The sequence below is a fragment of the Manihot esculenta genome, chromosome 10 (genome assembly GCF_001659605.2).
Source record: "Manihot esculenta cultivar AM560-2 chromosome 10, M.esculenta_v8, whole genome shotgun sequence".
In the NCBI taxonomy this organism is placed as follows: domain Eukaryota; kingdom Viridiplantae; phylum Streptophyta; class Magnoliopsida; order Malpighiales; family Euphorbiaceae; genus Manihot; species Manihot esculenta.
Window position 1 is genome coordinate 29,507,198 of NC_035170.2, and position 13,932 is coordinate 29,521,129.

The window sequence follows — 13,932 nt, forward strand, 5'->3', positions numbered from 1 at the left end:
ACTAATTCTCAAAAAGGAGGGAGCTATTAAAGAATAAAGCAGACCTTCCAAACAAGAAAATACAAGAATTAAAGGACATATATTATACATATTTTTTTAATAGAATAAGAGTATATATATAACTATAAAGCTCAACCGCACAAAGAAAAGATCCAAAGCCCACGAAACAACCCATAAGAGAAAAAATCCATCTAACAAAAGAAAAGAAAAGAGAAAAGCCCAATTGGTCCATCAATTTCTAGAAATCTCCAAGCCACACTACAAGCACGAGGTTTAGCAACGAATAAAGAGAGAGGAGATTTTACCCAAATACAATCTACTATGGATTAAAAATTCAGAATCATGTAATTTTTATTTCATTCATAGATAGATTCTTTTATTTATATTTCTGAGTGCATAATGAATCGGAGACTAAAATAAAATTCTAAAAACATCCACGCATGCTTAGAAATAACCCTATACATTCATGGGACAGCAAGACAACTCATATTCACATCCAGAAATTTTAGGACTAACAGAAAAGGAAGCCCACAAGTGCTCGTTCAGCTCAAATCGAACAAGTGAGACTCAGAAAGCATAAAACTCCTCCAAACTTTCCAAATTTGTCCATGACAGTTACCAGAGAAAGAACGTGTGCTATATATTGAAATCATTAATAGCCATGGAGAGGTCGATTATGAGGCTTACTGCACTCCGACGCATATTCCACCAGATTTTATAGCCATCAATCAAAGCAGCACTTCATTTCAATAGCCACATACAAAAACTATAAATACACATTCAACTCAAAGAACCTTATAGGAAAGAAGCACCAATTCTAAACAAGAACAAAACTATATTTGGAGTGAAGAAAAATAATTACATTTATTTAAAGAATTAGAGTGAATAAAAATTATAAAAAGAATATTATTTTATTTTTATTTTGATTCGAGAATAGATTTGATTTTGATTTAATTCTCATTTAATTTGGTATTATAAGCTGCAAAGCTCATTAACAGTTTCAAAATTGTCTTTAATTTCTCTGCTGATAATCTCTCATTGGCTTCACATCTGTAGAACGTAATTGCATTTTGCCTATGGAGACTCCATACCCAGAACCTATCTCTCCCGCCAAAACACGAATAGGATGGATAGGCGTAGGCGTAATGGGTGCTGCTATGGCCTCTCGTCTTCTCTCCGCCGGTTACTCCCTCACCATCTATGCTCGCACACCATCCAAAGCCCTGTCCTTGCAGTCTAAAGGTGCCCAACTCACCAGTTCTCCATTTGATGTCGCCAAGTGCAGTGATGTTGTATTCACTATGCTGGGACACCCATCAGATGTTCGATCAGTTGTCTTAGAGAGCCAAGGCAAAGGTGTTCTTGCAGGGCTTAATCCTGGTGGTGTTATAGTGGATACCACCAGTAGCCATCCTTCTCTCGCACGAGAAATTTTTGCAGCTGCCAGGACGAAAGGTTGTTGGGCTGTTGATTCGCCAGTTTCTGGTGGGGATATTGGTGCAAGAGATGGCAAATTGGCTATTTTGGCTGGTGGAGATGAAGGCGTTATCAAGTGGTTGTCACCCTTGTTTGAGTTGTTAGGCAAATCTACTTACATGGGTCCAGCGGGATGTGGTCAGAGTTGCAAGATAGCTAACCAGATCGTTGTGGGGGGCAATTTGTTGGGGTTGAGTGAAGGTCTGTTATTCGCAGAGAAGGCAGGGTTAGATATGAAGAAGTGGATGGATGCGGTGAGGGGAGGGGCGGCAGGTTCAATGGTTATGGAGTTGTTTGGGGAGAGAATGATCGGGAGGGACTTTCGGCCAGGCGGGTTTACTGAGTACATGGTGAAGGATTTGGGCATGGGCGTGGATGTCGTGGAAGAAAGTGACGCTAGGAGGGTGCCAGTGCTGCCTGGGGCTGCTTTGAGTAAGCAGTTGTTTGCTGGGATGGTTGCAAATGGTGATGGGCATCTTGGCACGCAAGGTCTTATAACTGTCATAGAGAGGCTAAATGGAAAGTAAGATCGACGTCTCCTCTCTCTGGTTTAAGAATTGAATCTGATTGTACTTTGATTAATTTAGCTTGAGTATTTGTTTGAGTAGACTGGAGCTTTTACTCCAAAGAACTTTGTGAATAAGTTATTAATTTGATTTGTCTTCAAAAAGAATGAAATTTGTGTTGTACGATAAATTGAATCATAACTGACTACTGGTTGTGTTAACCGATGCAGTCAGATTGTTTTTACTATAATTTCTTATGATAAACATGCTTTTTCATTTGAGATAATCGTTGCAATTTTTTGTCATTTGTAGTGATGCAACTTAGAAGTGCTTTTTGACGTCCAGTGAAGTTTTTTATATGTATCCATTGCCATTTTTTTGTTGGCCTATGTGGATGAGGTTTTGTGCATGTTTCACTGTAGTGTGAATAAATATAAATTTCACGGCTGTTAACTTGTGTCAACACACTCATGTAAAGAGTTTAAGCTTTGGCCTCTTGTTTAGAATTAAAAATTTTATAAGAATTCAATTCTTTTCTATCATTTTTTTGTTCGGAATGAAATAATTCATTTCTTTTTTAACTTATAAAATTTTTCATTTTTAAAGAGAATGAAATCATGCATTTTGAAAAAAATCATTTGAATTTTTTTTTTTTATGAAATGAATCATGCCAAATGGAAGGATTTTTGTGAGTGATACATGGTCTTTTTTCAAAATAAATCATATTAATTCAGAATGGAGCTTTTAACTACAGTCGCCCCTTGCCCATTACAAGATTCAAGAAGAGATAAAATACAAACTAATAATAATATTGAGTCCTAGCTCATGACTATAGTAGTCACTCATGATATGGCTTTTCCCTAAAAATGAAGGGTGATTTATCTGTATCCACTCCTGTGAACTTGTCAAATAAACACAAAAACTATCATTTTTGTTTTATTATTTGGGTCTTACTTCAATACCATCAATTACTAGCCCTCCTTTTAGTTGACAACCCTTCACCTCCATCAATGCCATCTTTACCTCCTCATCTCTGTCGCCACTAAAGAATTCTCCCAACTCAATTTCACTCCACGAGTCTTCTCTTTCTCTTGGTATTGTTCCATGCTTAGCTTTCAGCCTTGTTTCCACCATTTGTGTGCGATTTGTGTTAAATAGACATGTTGTTGGTTGTTTCTCACTATGCTGGCCATGTAGATAGGCTATGCTTGATGATACATGATTCCCCACTTCAACTGATATTTCAGAGGGTATTGAATCAAGCCCATAGGCATGGTCAGAAACTTTCATTATAAGATAAGCCCCATATTTTGTGTTTGGTGATAGCATTTGAGTTCTGATTTTGCCTTGTATTTCTAGCCACCAGGTTGTTCTGAGTACTACTACCTCTAAAAATCTGTTGAAGATGCACAGTGTGTATATATGCCTATTATTGTTCAAGTTCATAACCATTTCTTTTTTTCAAATTTTAGGCTAGTAGTTATATTGTAGATTATCCTATGACAATCCATTGCAAATAAATGAATAGAAGAAAAATCAACCTTGATTCAATTGTTGGCACCCAGCTCCAGTAAGTTGGAACATCATTCCACGGGATTGAAAGCTCTCGTGCAGACAACATGTAAGATATTTTGCCAGATGATTTCTCTAACTTGAAGCTCTGCAGTAGAGTTTTAGAATACTTGAAAAAAAAATATATATATAAATTACACATATTGTTATCGAAGTTTGTGGATTTTTCTTTTTAATTCTATTTTCCTATCTCAAATCTAATAGCAAAGCAAGCTGTTTAATTAGAGTATTAGTAACTGCAGGTTACCTTATATATGAACTTCTTCAAACATCCACAAAAAAGATCCAGAGGAAATCAAAGCGTGTAGTTTAGAGATTATAAGTTTGACAATTGGATTCCTCTACAAAGGGCTTGCATGAAATAGCTTTCTCTGAGAGGAGCTACTTTGAAATATCACCTGCTATTATCTTTCTGTTATGTTTAGGGATGGATTCATGTATATTGATTTTATTCAAAACTGTGGTGAATCAACTCTGTGATATCACCCATTGACCCTCTATAAACAAACATATACCAAATAAAATGATTCTTGTTGGCTCAACAATTGAAAATAATTTCTGGTATACGTGTCAGACTTTGATTATGTAGCTACATGCATAAGGATATAACAATTGAATGTCCTGTATGGTTATATACACTTTCTTCCCCCCTCCCTCCTTTAATATTTCCTCTAGTCCACAGAAATATATTATTTTAGTTTAGGCTTCAAAAGCAGAAACATATCTTATATACAAGGGGAAGTGCAGAGCCTTACCTTTTTCCCAGCATCTATGAGAACTGGATTGCATAGATGAAAAAAAAGCTCTTTCTTTGAAGAGAACCTTAACGGAGTGACAACTCTATAGAGAATGTCACGATAATCTGTTGGCAGAAATCTTTCCCAGACAGCATCAGACTCCATAGCTGATCGAAAGGTGGATGATACAAGCGATGATCTGCAAGCGTCAAGTGGTGATGTGAAGGAGAGAATTACAGAGACACAACCTTCTGGTAACATGTTGGAGTTGAAACCTTAAACTCTTTCTCATGTATTGTCTATATTCTAATGGCTTGGTTTGAGTCTGGGATCAAGATTCATGCTAAATCCTGCTCATGTATGAATATATGCTATATTTTAACAGACCCACCCCTTGATAAAGTATGGTAAATGTCATTATCTATTCATATTTGCAACATGATGTTGTCATTGAGGAAAACGATATTTCACAAAGAGAGCATTCTTTTTATTTCCCTCATCCCATAGCTATCTACTATCTACAATTGCTTGTACCATACTCTTATAACTTGACCAAAGCATAACTCAATAATGCTTGCGTTTCCAACACCAAATTTTTCGCCTGCTTGCTCATTTATTTGGCTATTGATGAAATGGTCTTACTTCTAAAATGGTCCTAATTTTCCAATCCTTGAGTTTAAAGCTATCCTATTCTGATTTATATTAATTTTTTTTTCCTCAAAGGCACAAAGTCCAGTACAACTATGGACTACAAGATGGAAGGTAATTTTCTCTCTTTTCAGAATAATTAGATAGAAAGACTGTACTTGAAATTTAACTCATTTCCTGCACCACCTAATGAAGGAAGACTAATTTAACTTTAACTTATTCTTAAATTTTATTTAAATTGTTTAAAATTTTTAATTTAAACTCACTTTAGTTAAAATTTCGAAATTTTAGATAAATTTTTTTAGGAGAGAACATTGACCATAACTTATGGGTTTAAGAATACAGGAGGAAGAAAAAGTAACTGTGGATGGCATGAGTTGGAGAGAATTCTTTGCTGTGGGTATTTAATATCTGTGGGTAATTTATCAATTAGTCTATAAAATATAATAAAACAATGTATAAATTTTTTAATTAAATGAGATAAATTAGTTTCGGAAATATATTTTTCTTACCAGAATAATAATTTTATTGAAATTCATTTATCGAATTTAAAATGATGATAGCTATGATTTTTTTTTTTTAATTTTAATTTCAATTTTTTAATGTAATTATAAGATTTGAGAAGAATTTTAATTTTTTTAAAAAATAATAATTCTCATCATGTTTAGGTCAAGCTGGTTTTCATGGGTTTGGTATATATTATTCGAATATATTTATATAAATAATTTTAAAAACATATTTTATATATTTTTATAATAATGTTATAAATTCTTTAGATATTTATATATTAAATAAATAGAGTTTAAATATTTTATGTAATTATTAAAATTTTATATCATTAAGTTGTTGATGTGAATTGTTAGATTAAAATTTATAAAATTAAAAATTTTTGGGTATTTTTAGATACTAATATTTAAGTTTTTGATGGATTTAGATAATTTAAGCTACACTTTAATTATCTTTCAGAAAAATTTCCAGATATTGAATAAATTAAATGCATATGGGTTCAGGTTTGGATTCTAGTTGGATATTTCCTATGGATACCTACCCCCACCATTTCTCCTTAGAGCTATCGTTAACAAAATTATTTTAAAAAAAAAAAAAGAAAAATCTTATTTAAAAAGTATTAAAAAAATTTAAAATTAAATTTAAAAAATGTTGAAAACATTGTCAAAAACAAATATTTTATTTCTTAAATTATCTTTCAATAAATAAAATATTTTTAAAATATTAATTAAGTTCATTTTAATTGTATATGTATTTTAATTGAAGGGTGTTTTAGTCTTTTTATTTTTATTTTTGTTAAAATTTAATATATTGATTATTTTACTCAATTTGTGTGAAAAACCTTAAAAGACAATGAAAAAAAAAAAAAAAAAAAGAGATAGAAAAAACATAGGGAGTTTTGAGTTCATACCATGCATCATTAGATTCCTTCCCCGATAAGAAGGATCTTAATTACCCTTTGTTAATTTATTAATCATGAATTTTTATTTCTTTTTCTTCTTAATTTTTAAGCTGAATTTTCTTGAATAGAATGTGCCTCAAACTCACAAGAAAAAAAACATTGTTTGTAAGCAACGAGAAGAACAAAAACCTCCATAGTTACAGTCGTCAATGGCAGAATCTACAATGCAAATATTCCTACTCTCAAAACCACTTTAAATGCCTTTCCTCTTCATTTCAGTTTCAGGAGCAGTAACAAGAAATATCATCTTCAAGAAAACAATAAAATCCAAAAAAAAAAAAAAATGGTGCAAGCATCAGTTTCTGCTTCTCCAAGGGAGAGTGTGATAGTTGTTATGAATGCTAACAGAAGTAAAGGAGCCATGGATGCACTAGACTGGGCTCTCAAGCGTGTTGTTCGCCGGCAAGATACCGTCATCGTTCTTGGAGTTTCCGGTGGTTTTGGAAAGAAGAACTCTTGTTTTCCTTTGAACATGGGCATTAGCATCTCTGGAATATGTAAGGTTCCATACCCTTCAACCATTTCAACAGGAAGGAGACTCCTTTGAATTGAATTGCTGGTTTTATCTGCAGAAAGAAAAATTAGCTTTATATATGGTTACTGAATTTTTCAGGGGAAAGATTGGAGTTCTCAAGCCAGGGGCAAGGAGAAGCTAGACCTAGAGAGCTTGGAGAAGAAATTCAAAGAAAAAAGGAACAGTACCAGAATAATCTTCAGCCATTCTACAGAATCTGCAAAAAGAACGAGGTTAATATATATATATATAATCATATATCTGTATCTAACTGAAAATCATGTGATGTTTGCATATGTAAAAGGATTCTTTTCTGCAGGTGAACATGGAAGTTAAACTTGCTTTTGGATTTTGTCCTGAGAAAATAACAGTTGAACAAGCTCAAAACTCCAATCCTCGTTGGATAGTTTTAGACAGGTATTCATGTTCAAAACAGTTGAAAATGGAACGTCCAAACTTGTATGCTAAGTGATGTTCCTTTTTTGTTGGATGCAGCTGCTTTAAGAGACACAAAGTATGCATATATGCACATGTAGGATGCAACATTGCTGTAATGAAGGGAAAAGATGTCGCGACTTTGACACCATCAAAAGCTCCCCCACCTGGAAATTTCACACAAACAGATAATCCTACTTTCCCTACTGAGGACAATCAGGATGGTGTTGATCCTTCTCAAGAAGGAGACTTGTCTGTGCAACCTCGAAGTCCTTGTTGGTATCCACTGTCATGGAGAAGTGGATTTCCTCGAGCATTTACACAAACTGAGCTTGAAGATATCACAAATGGTTTCTCAGAAGAGAATCTTATTCGAGTTGAGGATGACATTAAGGTTTATGAAGGAATGTTTGAGGGCACTCCTGTTGTGATAAAGTCTTTCTCAGAAAATGATGAGCGCTTTTGGACAATGCTGAAGATCCTTTCTCGAGTACGCCATCGAAATATATCAAACCTTGTCGGATTCTGCTGCACAGGAACTTCAGTTTTCTTGCTTTCTGACTACCCATGCTTAGGAACTCTTGAAGAAAATTTGCTGAGTAAGAGCAACTTCTTTCCACATAAAGAGTACTATATAGAGCTAATCTTAGAATTTTGAAGCTGAATTTTTCTGATTGTTTAGATAACAACTCAGCTCGGAAACTGTCTTGGAAAGCAAGGTGGTATATTGCAGTGGAAATAGGCGGTAGCTTGCGCTATCTGCACGAAGAGTGTGTTGATGGAGGAGCCATTGTTCACCTCTCTGTTTGTTCCTCTAATGTTATTTTCTCTAGTGGTTGCTCTAGTATGGTAAGCATAAATAATTAGATAGAGTTTGGGTTTCGATGAGCTGAAATTTCGATTGAAAATCATGTTACAGGCTGATATGATACAAGGTACTAGGATTTTTAGAATTTTACATAAGAACTAACCATTTGCTTTTGATTGCCATTCAAGCTCGGCAACTTCACAAATGCTAGGAGGCTTCATAAAGATAATGCTCCAAGCAATGAAGATGCTCTAGCTGAGTAAGAAAATCATTGTTTATATTTCAACTTGAATCTGTGGTGAGATTGAATTCTCTAGCTATGGCTTGACTGCATATGCAAATCTTACTTGATACTTGAAGGAATTCAAATCTAGAGGAAGATGAAGGATTCTCTATTGATGTTCATGATTATGGAATGTTCTTGATTGAACTCATAAGTGGGAAGGCTGCTCTTTCACATCAAAATTGGAATGGAGGACAAAGTTTGATTCAGTGGGTAAGCTGATAGATTTCTGAATGTGGTATATTTTCAAGGAAAAGTTGACCCAACGATGTACTGCATAGATGTACACCACAAGTCCAACCGCCTAAATAACTTATTTTAGTAATAGGGTGTGTAAACCCTATACCCGTCCCATAACCTACCGTGTGGGACGAGTCAGACGTTAGAACAGAGGTTGATTTGTGAATGTTTTCAGAGTAATTTGTTTCATTCTTACTCTTGATGACTTTAAAACAAATCTTGAACATAGTACTATCTGTTCTTTTGCAAAACAGGCTTAAATAAGCTGTTGTTGTTCTTGTAATGTAGGCGCTGCCGCTTCTTGAGAATGGTCAGATAAGTGAGGTGTTAGATCCTAGATTGCAGGATAGCAATGACACAAGGGTGGTTTATCATATGATCAATGCTGCTATACATTGTTTGAGAAGTGATGCAGATCACAGGATTTCTATGAGTGAGGTAATTCAGCTTTTGTTCATCACTATGCTTCAGGTTTGAGAATCACTAGCATAAATGATATTCTTATGAAACTTGTGCAGGTCTTAGCTGTGGTTCGAGGTGATCAGCTTGCAATGGCTAAATGTTAAACTCCTTAGAAATTAAGGACATGTGAAAAATAAATTTCATACAGGAATTACAACAGAGCATTGTTCTGTATCAAATCGAGAACAGGAGAAAGAAAAAACTTGCTTTCAACCTTATTTTTTTCTTTAACAAACAAGCAGATATCTTTAAATGTATTGTTGTGTGACTCTTGGTCTTATGGAGCTATATAGCAGAAACTAAGAATAACAAACAGGCATATATCTTTAACACCTAAAATAGGTTAATGAGAGACTACCAAAAATCTATCTCATTAGACCATGAGGCATGTTTAAACTGCTAATGCATCTTGTTTTAATTATATTCAATAAATTTTGTTAGTCTTTTTATTCTCATTAATTAATATGTGACTTTTTAGTTTATTAATACTTAACATAACATGTTAATAATAGCGGCAAGAAAAGAACTTGTTGTCTCTTATGTGCATTCCATTATTCATTTTCTCTGTGTGTATCTCTTGGGAAACCTAAAAGGGAAGAGCTTAATGTCTCTTACATGCATACTCACCCACTCTCTTTATGTATCTTCTCGACCACAACTGAAAAATCACAAAAGAAAAAGGGATCATGTATCATCCGTAGACTGATTATACCAAATCAATAATGTGGTGAGACCTTAGTTATTGATGAATGGAACTAGAGGATGAGCTAAACTCATCACGTGTTATTTCTACAGGTTATTACATTTCATTCCATTGCAGTTTGCAGAATATCAGAAGGTATTGTCACTGTTTAGGACAGCTAACTTCCAGTTTCTTGTAAACTTTGCCACCGATCTTCAGTTTCTGACAGATAGGTAAGTGCCTAATCTGCACACATATGTTGTGACTAAAACAAATCAGGTTGCCATTCCAGGAATAAAGCAACCATCAAAAAAGTAAGATGGACAACTAGTAAACTAATAGAAGAGAGATACTATGAACAACATAATACTATATTGCCAAGGCTAGGTTTATACCTATAAATATGCTTAAGAACAACAGAAAAAAATACATCAAAATGAAGCTTTTGAGAATGGTGATCAATAATTTCACCCATTTGTCCCTTGTAAATTCATCCACCTTTCAAGACCTTCCACTCTCCTTTACCTACTTCTTAGTTGGAACAATTTTACTCGCTGCAGTTTCCTACTTTGCTCTGAAATCGAATTGTGTCTTTCTTATAGACTTCACCTGTTATCTTCCAGCAGATTACTTGCGATCCCCGACCTCGCACTTCACAGAACATACAGAGTTAAGTGGTGTGTTCAGCAGAGAGAGCCTTGATTTCCAAAAGAGAGTTATAGAAAGATCAGGCATTGGAGATGAAGCTTGCTTTCCACTCACAATGCATGAGATACCAGTAGATACGTCTTTTAACTCGGCTCGAAAGGAAGTAGAAGAAGTCCTTTTCACAGTTGTGGAGGATCTTTTTTCCAAGAACAGCATTAATCCTAAAAGCATCGATATTCTGATATCGAACTGCAGCCTATTCTGTCCTACTCCATCAATTACAGGAATGATCATAAATAAGTTTGGACTTAGGAGCAACATAAAGAGCATCAGCCTAAGTGGAATGGGATGCAGTGCTGGAATCTTGTCCATAGGTCTGGCTAAAGAACTTCTTAAAGTTCACAAGAACTCATTGGCTTTAGTTCTGAGCATGGAAGCTGTAACTCCCAGTGGTTACAGAGGTCATACCAAATCCATGCTTATTGCCAACACTATATTTCGCATGGGTGGAGTTGCTGTTTTGCTATCAAACAAGAAGCAAGACAAGTGGACAGCAAGGTACAAGCTTCAGCATCTAGTCAGAACCCACATGGGAGCTGATGACCAAGCATACCATTCTGTTTTCCAACAAGTGGATGAGAATGGTAAAGTAGGAGTCTCCCTATCAAGGGCACTTACACATGCTGCAAGCAAAGCTTTAAGAACTAATATATCCGAGCTGGGGCCTCTTGTGTTGCCATACACTGAGCAGCTCCAATATGGATGGTCACTGATCCGTCAAAAGCTTTCAGTTGCAGCAAGAGAAAATGAAATACATGTGCCAAAATTCAAGAAAGCTTTTGACCATTTCTGTATACATGCTGGAGGAAGGGCAATAATTGATGCTGTGGAGAGTAATCTCAAGCTGCAGAAAGAAGAGGGAGAAGCTTCAAGGATGACCTTATATAGATTTGGGAACACTTCATCTTCTTCAGTTTGGTATGAACTATGCTACCTAGAAGCAAAGGGAAAGGTGAAGAAAGGAGACCGAATTTGGCAAATTGCATTGGGAAGTGGCTTCAAATGTAATAGTGCAGTTTGGAAATCCATTTCTGATGTCCATCCAAAAGTAAGAAATGCTTGGTCAGACAGAATTCATCTGTATCCTGTAGAGACGTCCATTGTCTCATGACAATGGACTATCAATTTCATCCTAGAATGATATGCTATGGAAGTAGCATTCTAGAGCTCACATATTTAATTAGGCTAAGTACTCTCATTTACTGCAGATGTGCTTTAGTTATTTCTACATCAGTAATAAATTTGAAAGGTAATCTGTGGATGAAAAATGAACCCATTGCTACTTGAACAGGTCTTGATCCAACATACCCATCTTTATTTTCCTTCAGAAGCTAATGTGCAGATGATCTAACAGCAATGTGTTTTCAAATAGTGAACTGAAAATAAATCACCAAAAGCAAGTTTATTGTATGAGTAAAAACTCAAGGGAGCATACTCATATAATTTCATCGGCATTTACCTTATCACTCTTGTATCCAGAACCATCATAACATAGTTGACCTAATTGATATTACCCAGCTTCACAAATGCATTTGCAAACTTCTTTATAGCAGCTTGAGAAATCAATTCAGCTTTGTCCTAACAAGAAACGTGTAAGAAAACGATGAAATTGCAACATTGAAAAACAAATATAGGGACCTAAAATGCGGGATATGAACCAAAGAAGCCCAGGTCTCTATTGAGAAAATCAAAGCCCTTAAACATTTTCTAGTGCTCCAAACAGTCAAGCCTTGTCTGGAATTGCTAATGTGGAAATCAAAACTACAGATCGGGATGTAAAAATACTAAAGACCAGAATCTATTATAGCAAACAGTAGGCCATGAGAAGAAGAAGAAGAAGAAGAAGGAAACATATAAATAACAGATCTAAAGACAACCCAAGAAGCCAGTGTCTGTCGCAGAAACTCCATTTCTGCGCTCTGTAGCTCTCAAAGACAAAGATCGAAGATGAACTTTTTTTTTATATATATATATAAATTAATTCTATATATTTATGTTAACTATTTAAAAAAAAAATCAATTGATTTTGCAGCCCCGTTTGATCACTTGTAAATTAAGTCAAATTTAATTAATTATTAATTCTTTTTCAAGCTTTTAAAATTTTCCATCATGTATATGATATCTTGGCAGATCCAATTGACTTTATTTTATTTTTTAATTATTACTTTATAATGTCAATAATTAGGAACCTTTTATTCTTGAAAAAAAAAAAAAAACTTTCCCTTTAACCAAATAATAAAATTTTTGTTACTCATATATTTTAATTATATAAAAATCTTAATACCTATAATTAAAATTATTGATAGACTCATAAGAAATTATGATAAAATGGGAGCATCTTCTAATTAGATCAATTAAATTTAAAAATGAAATTAATTTTACTCAAAGTTAATTTTATTCCATGTTCTGTATGGTAATGGTAAGGTGGCGTATTCGGTTCAAATAAAAAATATCAAATTAAATTAATTTAAAATTTTAATTTAATTTTTTATTTATTTTAATTTGTTTTAAATTTTAATATTAAAAATTTTAATTATTTTAATTCGATTTTGATTAAAAAAATTAAACCAATTAGTAATAATAATATATTATTTTTAATAATATAGAAAAAACTATTTTAATTAAATTTTAAAATATTAAAATTAAATAATTTATTAAAAATTTAAATGAATTAAACCGAATTGAATTAAATCGAATCAGATCGATTTAATTCAATTTGATTTCTGATTAAAATCACTTCAGTTCAATTTTAAATATTAAAATTTTAATTTTTAATTTATTCAATTTAATTTGATTTAAAATCAAATCCATCAATTCATCACCTTATATTACATATAACCGTTAATTATTATAATAATAAATAATATTTAAACAATATTTAATTAAAATTATAAAAAAATATATAGTTTTATAAAATATTTTCTCAATCACTAAATATATTTTAATTCATTAAAATATTAAATATTACTTTAAAAATAATTCCCAAATAAATTTTTATCTTTTAGCCATCTGTAAGTTTTAACTTTTACTAAAATAAAACAAAGTTTCAAGGGGAAGTGCATCTAATCCCATATGAACTTTTTTTTTCTCCTTTACTTTATTTAATTTAATTTAATTTAATTTATGAATGGGTATAATTTCTAAATTTATTAGGTATTTTAGCTATTTAAGACAAATTTTTTTACCCAAAAGAAAAGAAAATGGTCCATTTATATATATTCATAACGTGAAAGGCCAGCGAATGAGATTCGTATTCCATAGCTCATCCCCCTCCCCGCTTGAATGCTGCGATTTGCTTCAGCAAGAAAGCCACGTCAATGTCTTCTTTTTCTTCTTTTTTTTTTTATTTTTTATAAAAAAATTATTTATAAATTAAATTAATCATATTATTTA

The 13,932-nt window shown here is 33.2% G+C and overlaps 3 protein-coding genes and 1 long non-coding RNA gene across 4 annotated transcripts; 2 read left to right on the forward strand and 2 right to left on the reverse strand.

Annotated features, from left to right (window-relative positions):
- Positions 1–474: 474 nt before the first annotated feature.
- Positions 475–2,226, forward strand: LOC110624841 (probable 3-hydroxyisobutyrate dehydrogenase-like 2, mitochondrial). Its single transcript, XM_043960936.1, has 2 exons — positions 475–768; positions 1,057–2,226. Exon 2 carries the CDS (start codon positions 1,077–1,079, stop codon positions 2,001–2,003), a length of 927 nt encoding a protein of 308 aa, XP_043816871.1. The 5' UTR covers positions 475–768; positions 1,057–1,076; the 3' UTR covers positions 2,004–2,226.
- Positions 2,227–2,890: 664 nt separating this feature from the next.
- Positions 2,891–4,743, reverse strand: LOC110624842 (F-box protein PP2-B15). The gene is made up of 3 exons (XM_021770229.2): positions 4,310–4,743; positions 3,524–3,642; positions 2,891–3,378 (listed from the first exon to the last, which is right to left on the reverse strand). The coding sequence occupies exons 1-3, from the start codon at positions 4,550–4,552 to the stop codon at positions 2,922–2,924; spliced, it is 819 nt and encodes a 272-aa protein (XP_021625921.1). The 5' UTR covers positions 4,553–4,743; the 3' UTR covers positions 2,891–2,921.
- A 1,841-nt stretch (positions 4,744–6,584) lies between these two features.
- On the reverse strand, positions 6,585–12,534 carry LOC110624843. The gene is made up of 2 exons (XR_002489479.2): positions 11,999–12,534; positions 6,585–10,077 (listed from the first exon to the last, which is right to left on the reverse strand). It is a non-coding gene; the product is annotated as an uncharacterized LOC110624843 (long non-coding RNA).
- On the forward strand, positions 10,235–11,857 carry LOC110624840 (3-ketoacyl-CoA synthase 7). Its single transcript, XM_021770227.2, has one exon. It carries the CDS (start codon positions 10,235–10,237, stop codon positions 11,648–11,650), a length of 1,416 nt encoding a protein of 471 aa, XP_021625919.1. The 3' UTR covers positions 11,651–11,857.
- Positions 12,535–13,932: the final 1,398 nt, after the last annotated feature.

What these genes read in the sequence shown, in the direction of transcription:
- LOC110624840 (XM_021770227.2), top strand. Translation starts at nt 10,235, where the DNA reads ATGCTTAAGAACAACAGAAAAAAATACATCAAAATGAAGCTTTTGAGA.
- LOC110624841 (XM_043960936.1), top strand. Translation starts at nt 1,077, where the DNA reads ATGGAGACTCCATACCCAGAACCTATCTCTCCCGCCAAAACACGAATA.
- LOC110624842 (XM_021770229.2), bottom strand. Translation starts at nt 4,552, where the DNA reads ATGTTACCAGAAGGTTGTGTCTCTGTAATTCTCTCCTTCACATCACCA. An exon ending in TCATAGATGCTGGGAAAAAG is followed by an intron (nt 3,643 to 4,309) that starts GTAAGGCTCTGC and finishes ACTCTACTGCAG; the next exon opens with AGCTTCAAGTTAGAGAAATC. An exon ending in GTGCCAACAATTGAATCAAG is followed by an intron (nt 3,379 to 3,523) that starts GTTGATTTTTCT and finishes CATCTTCAACAG; the next exon opens with ATTTTTAGAGGTAGTAGTAC.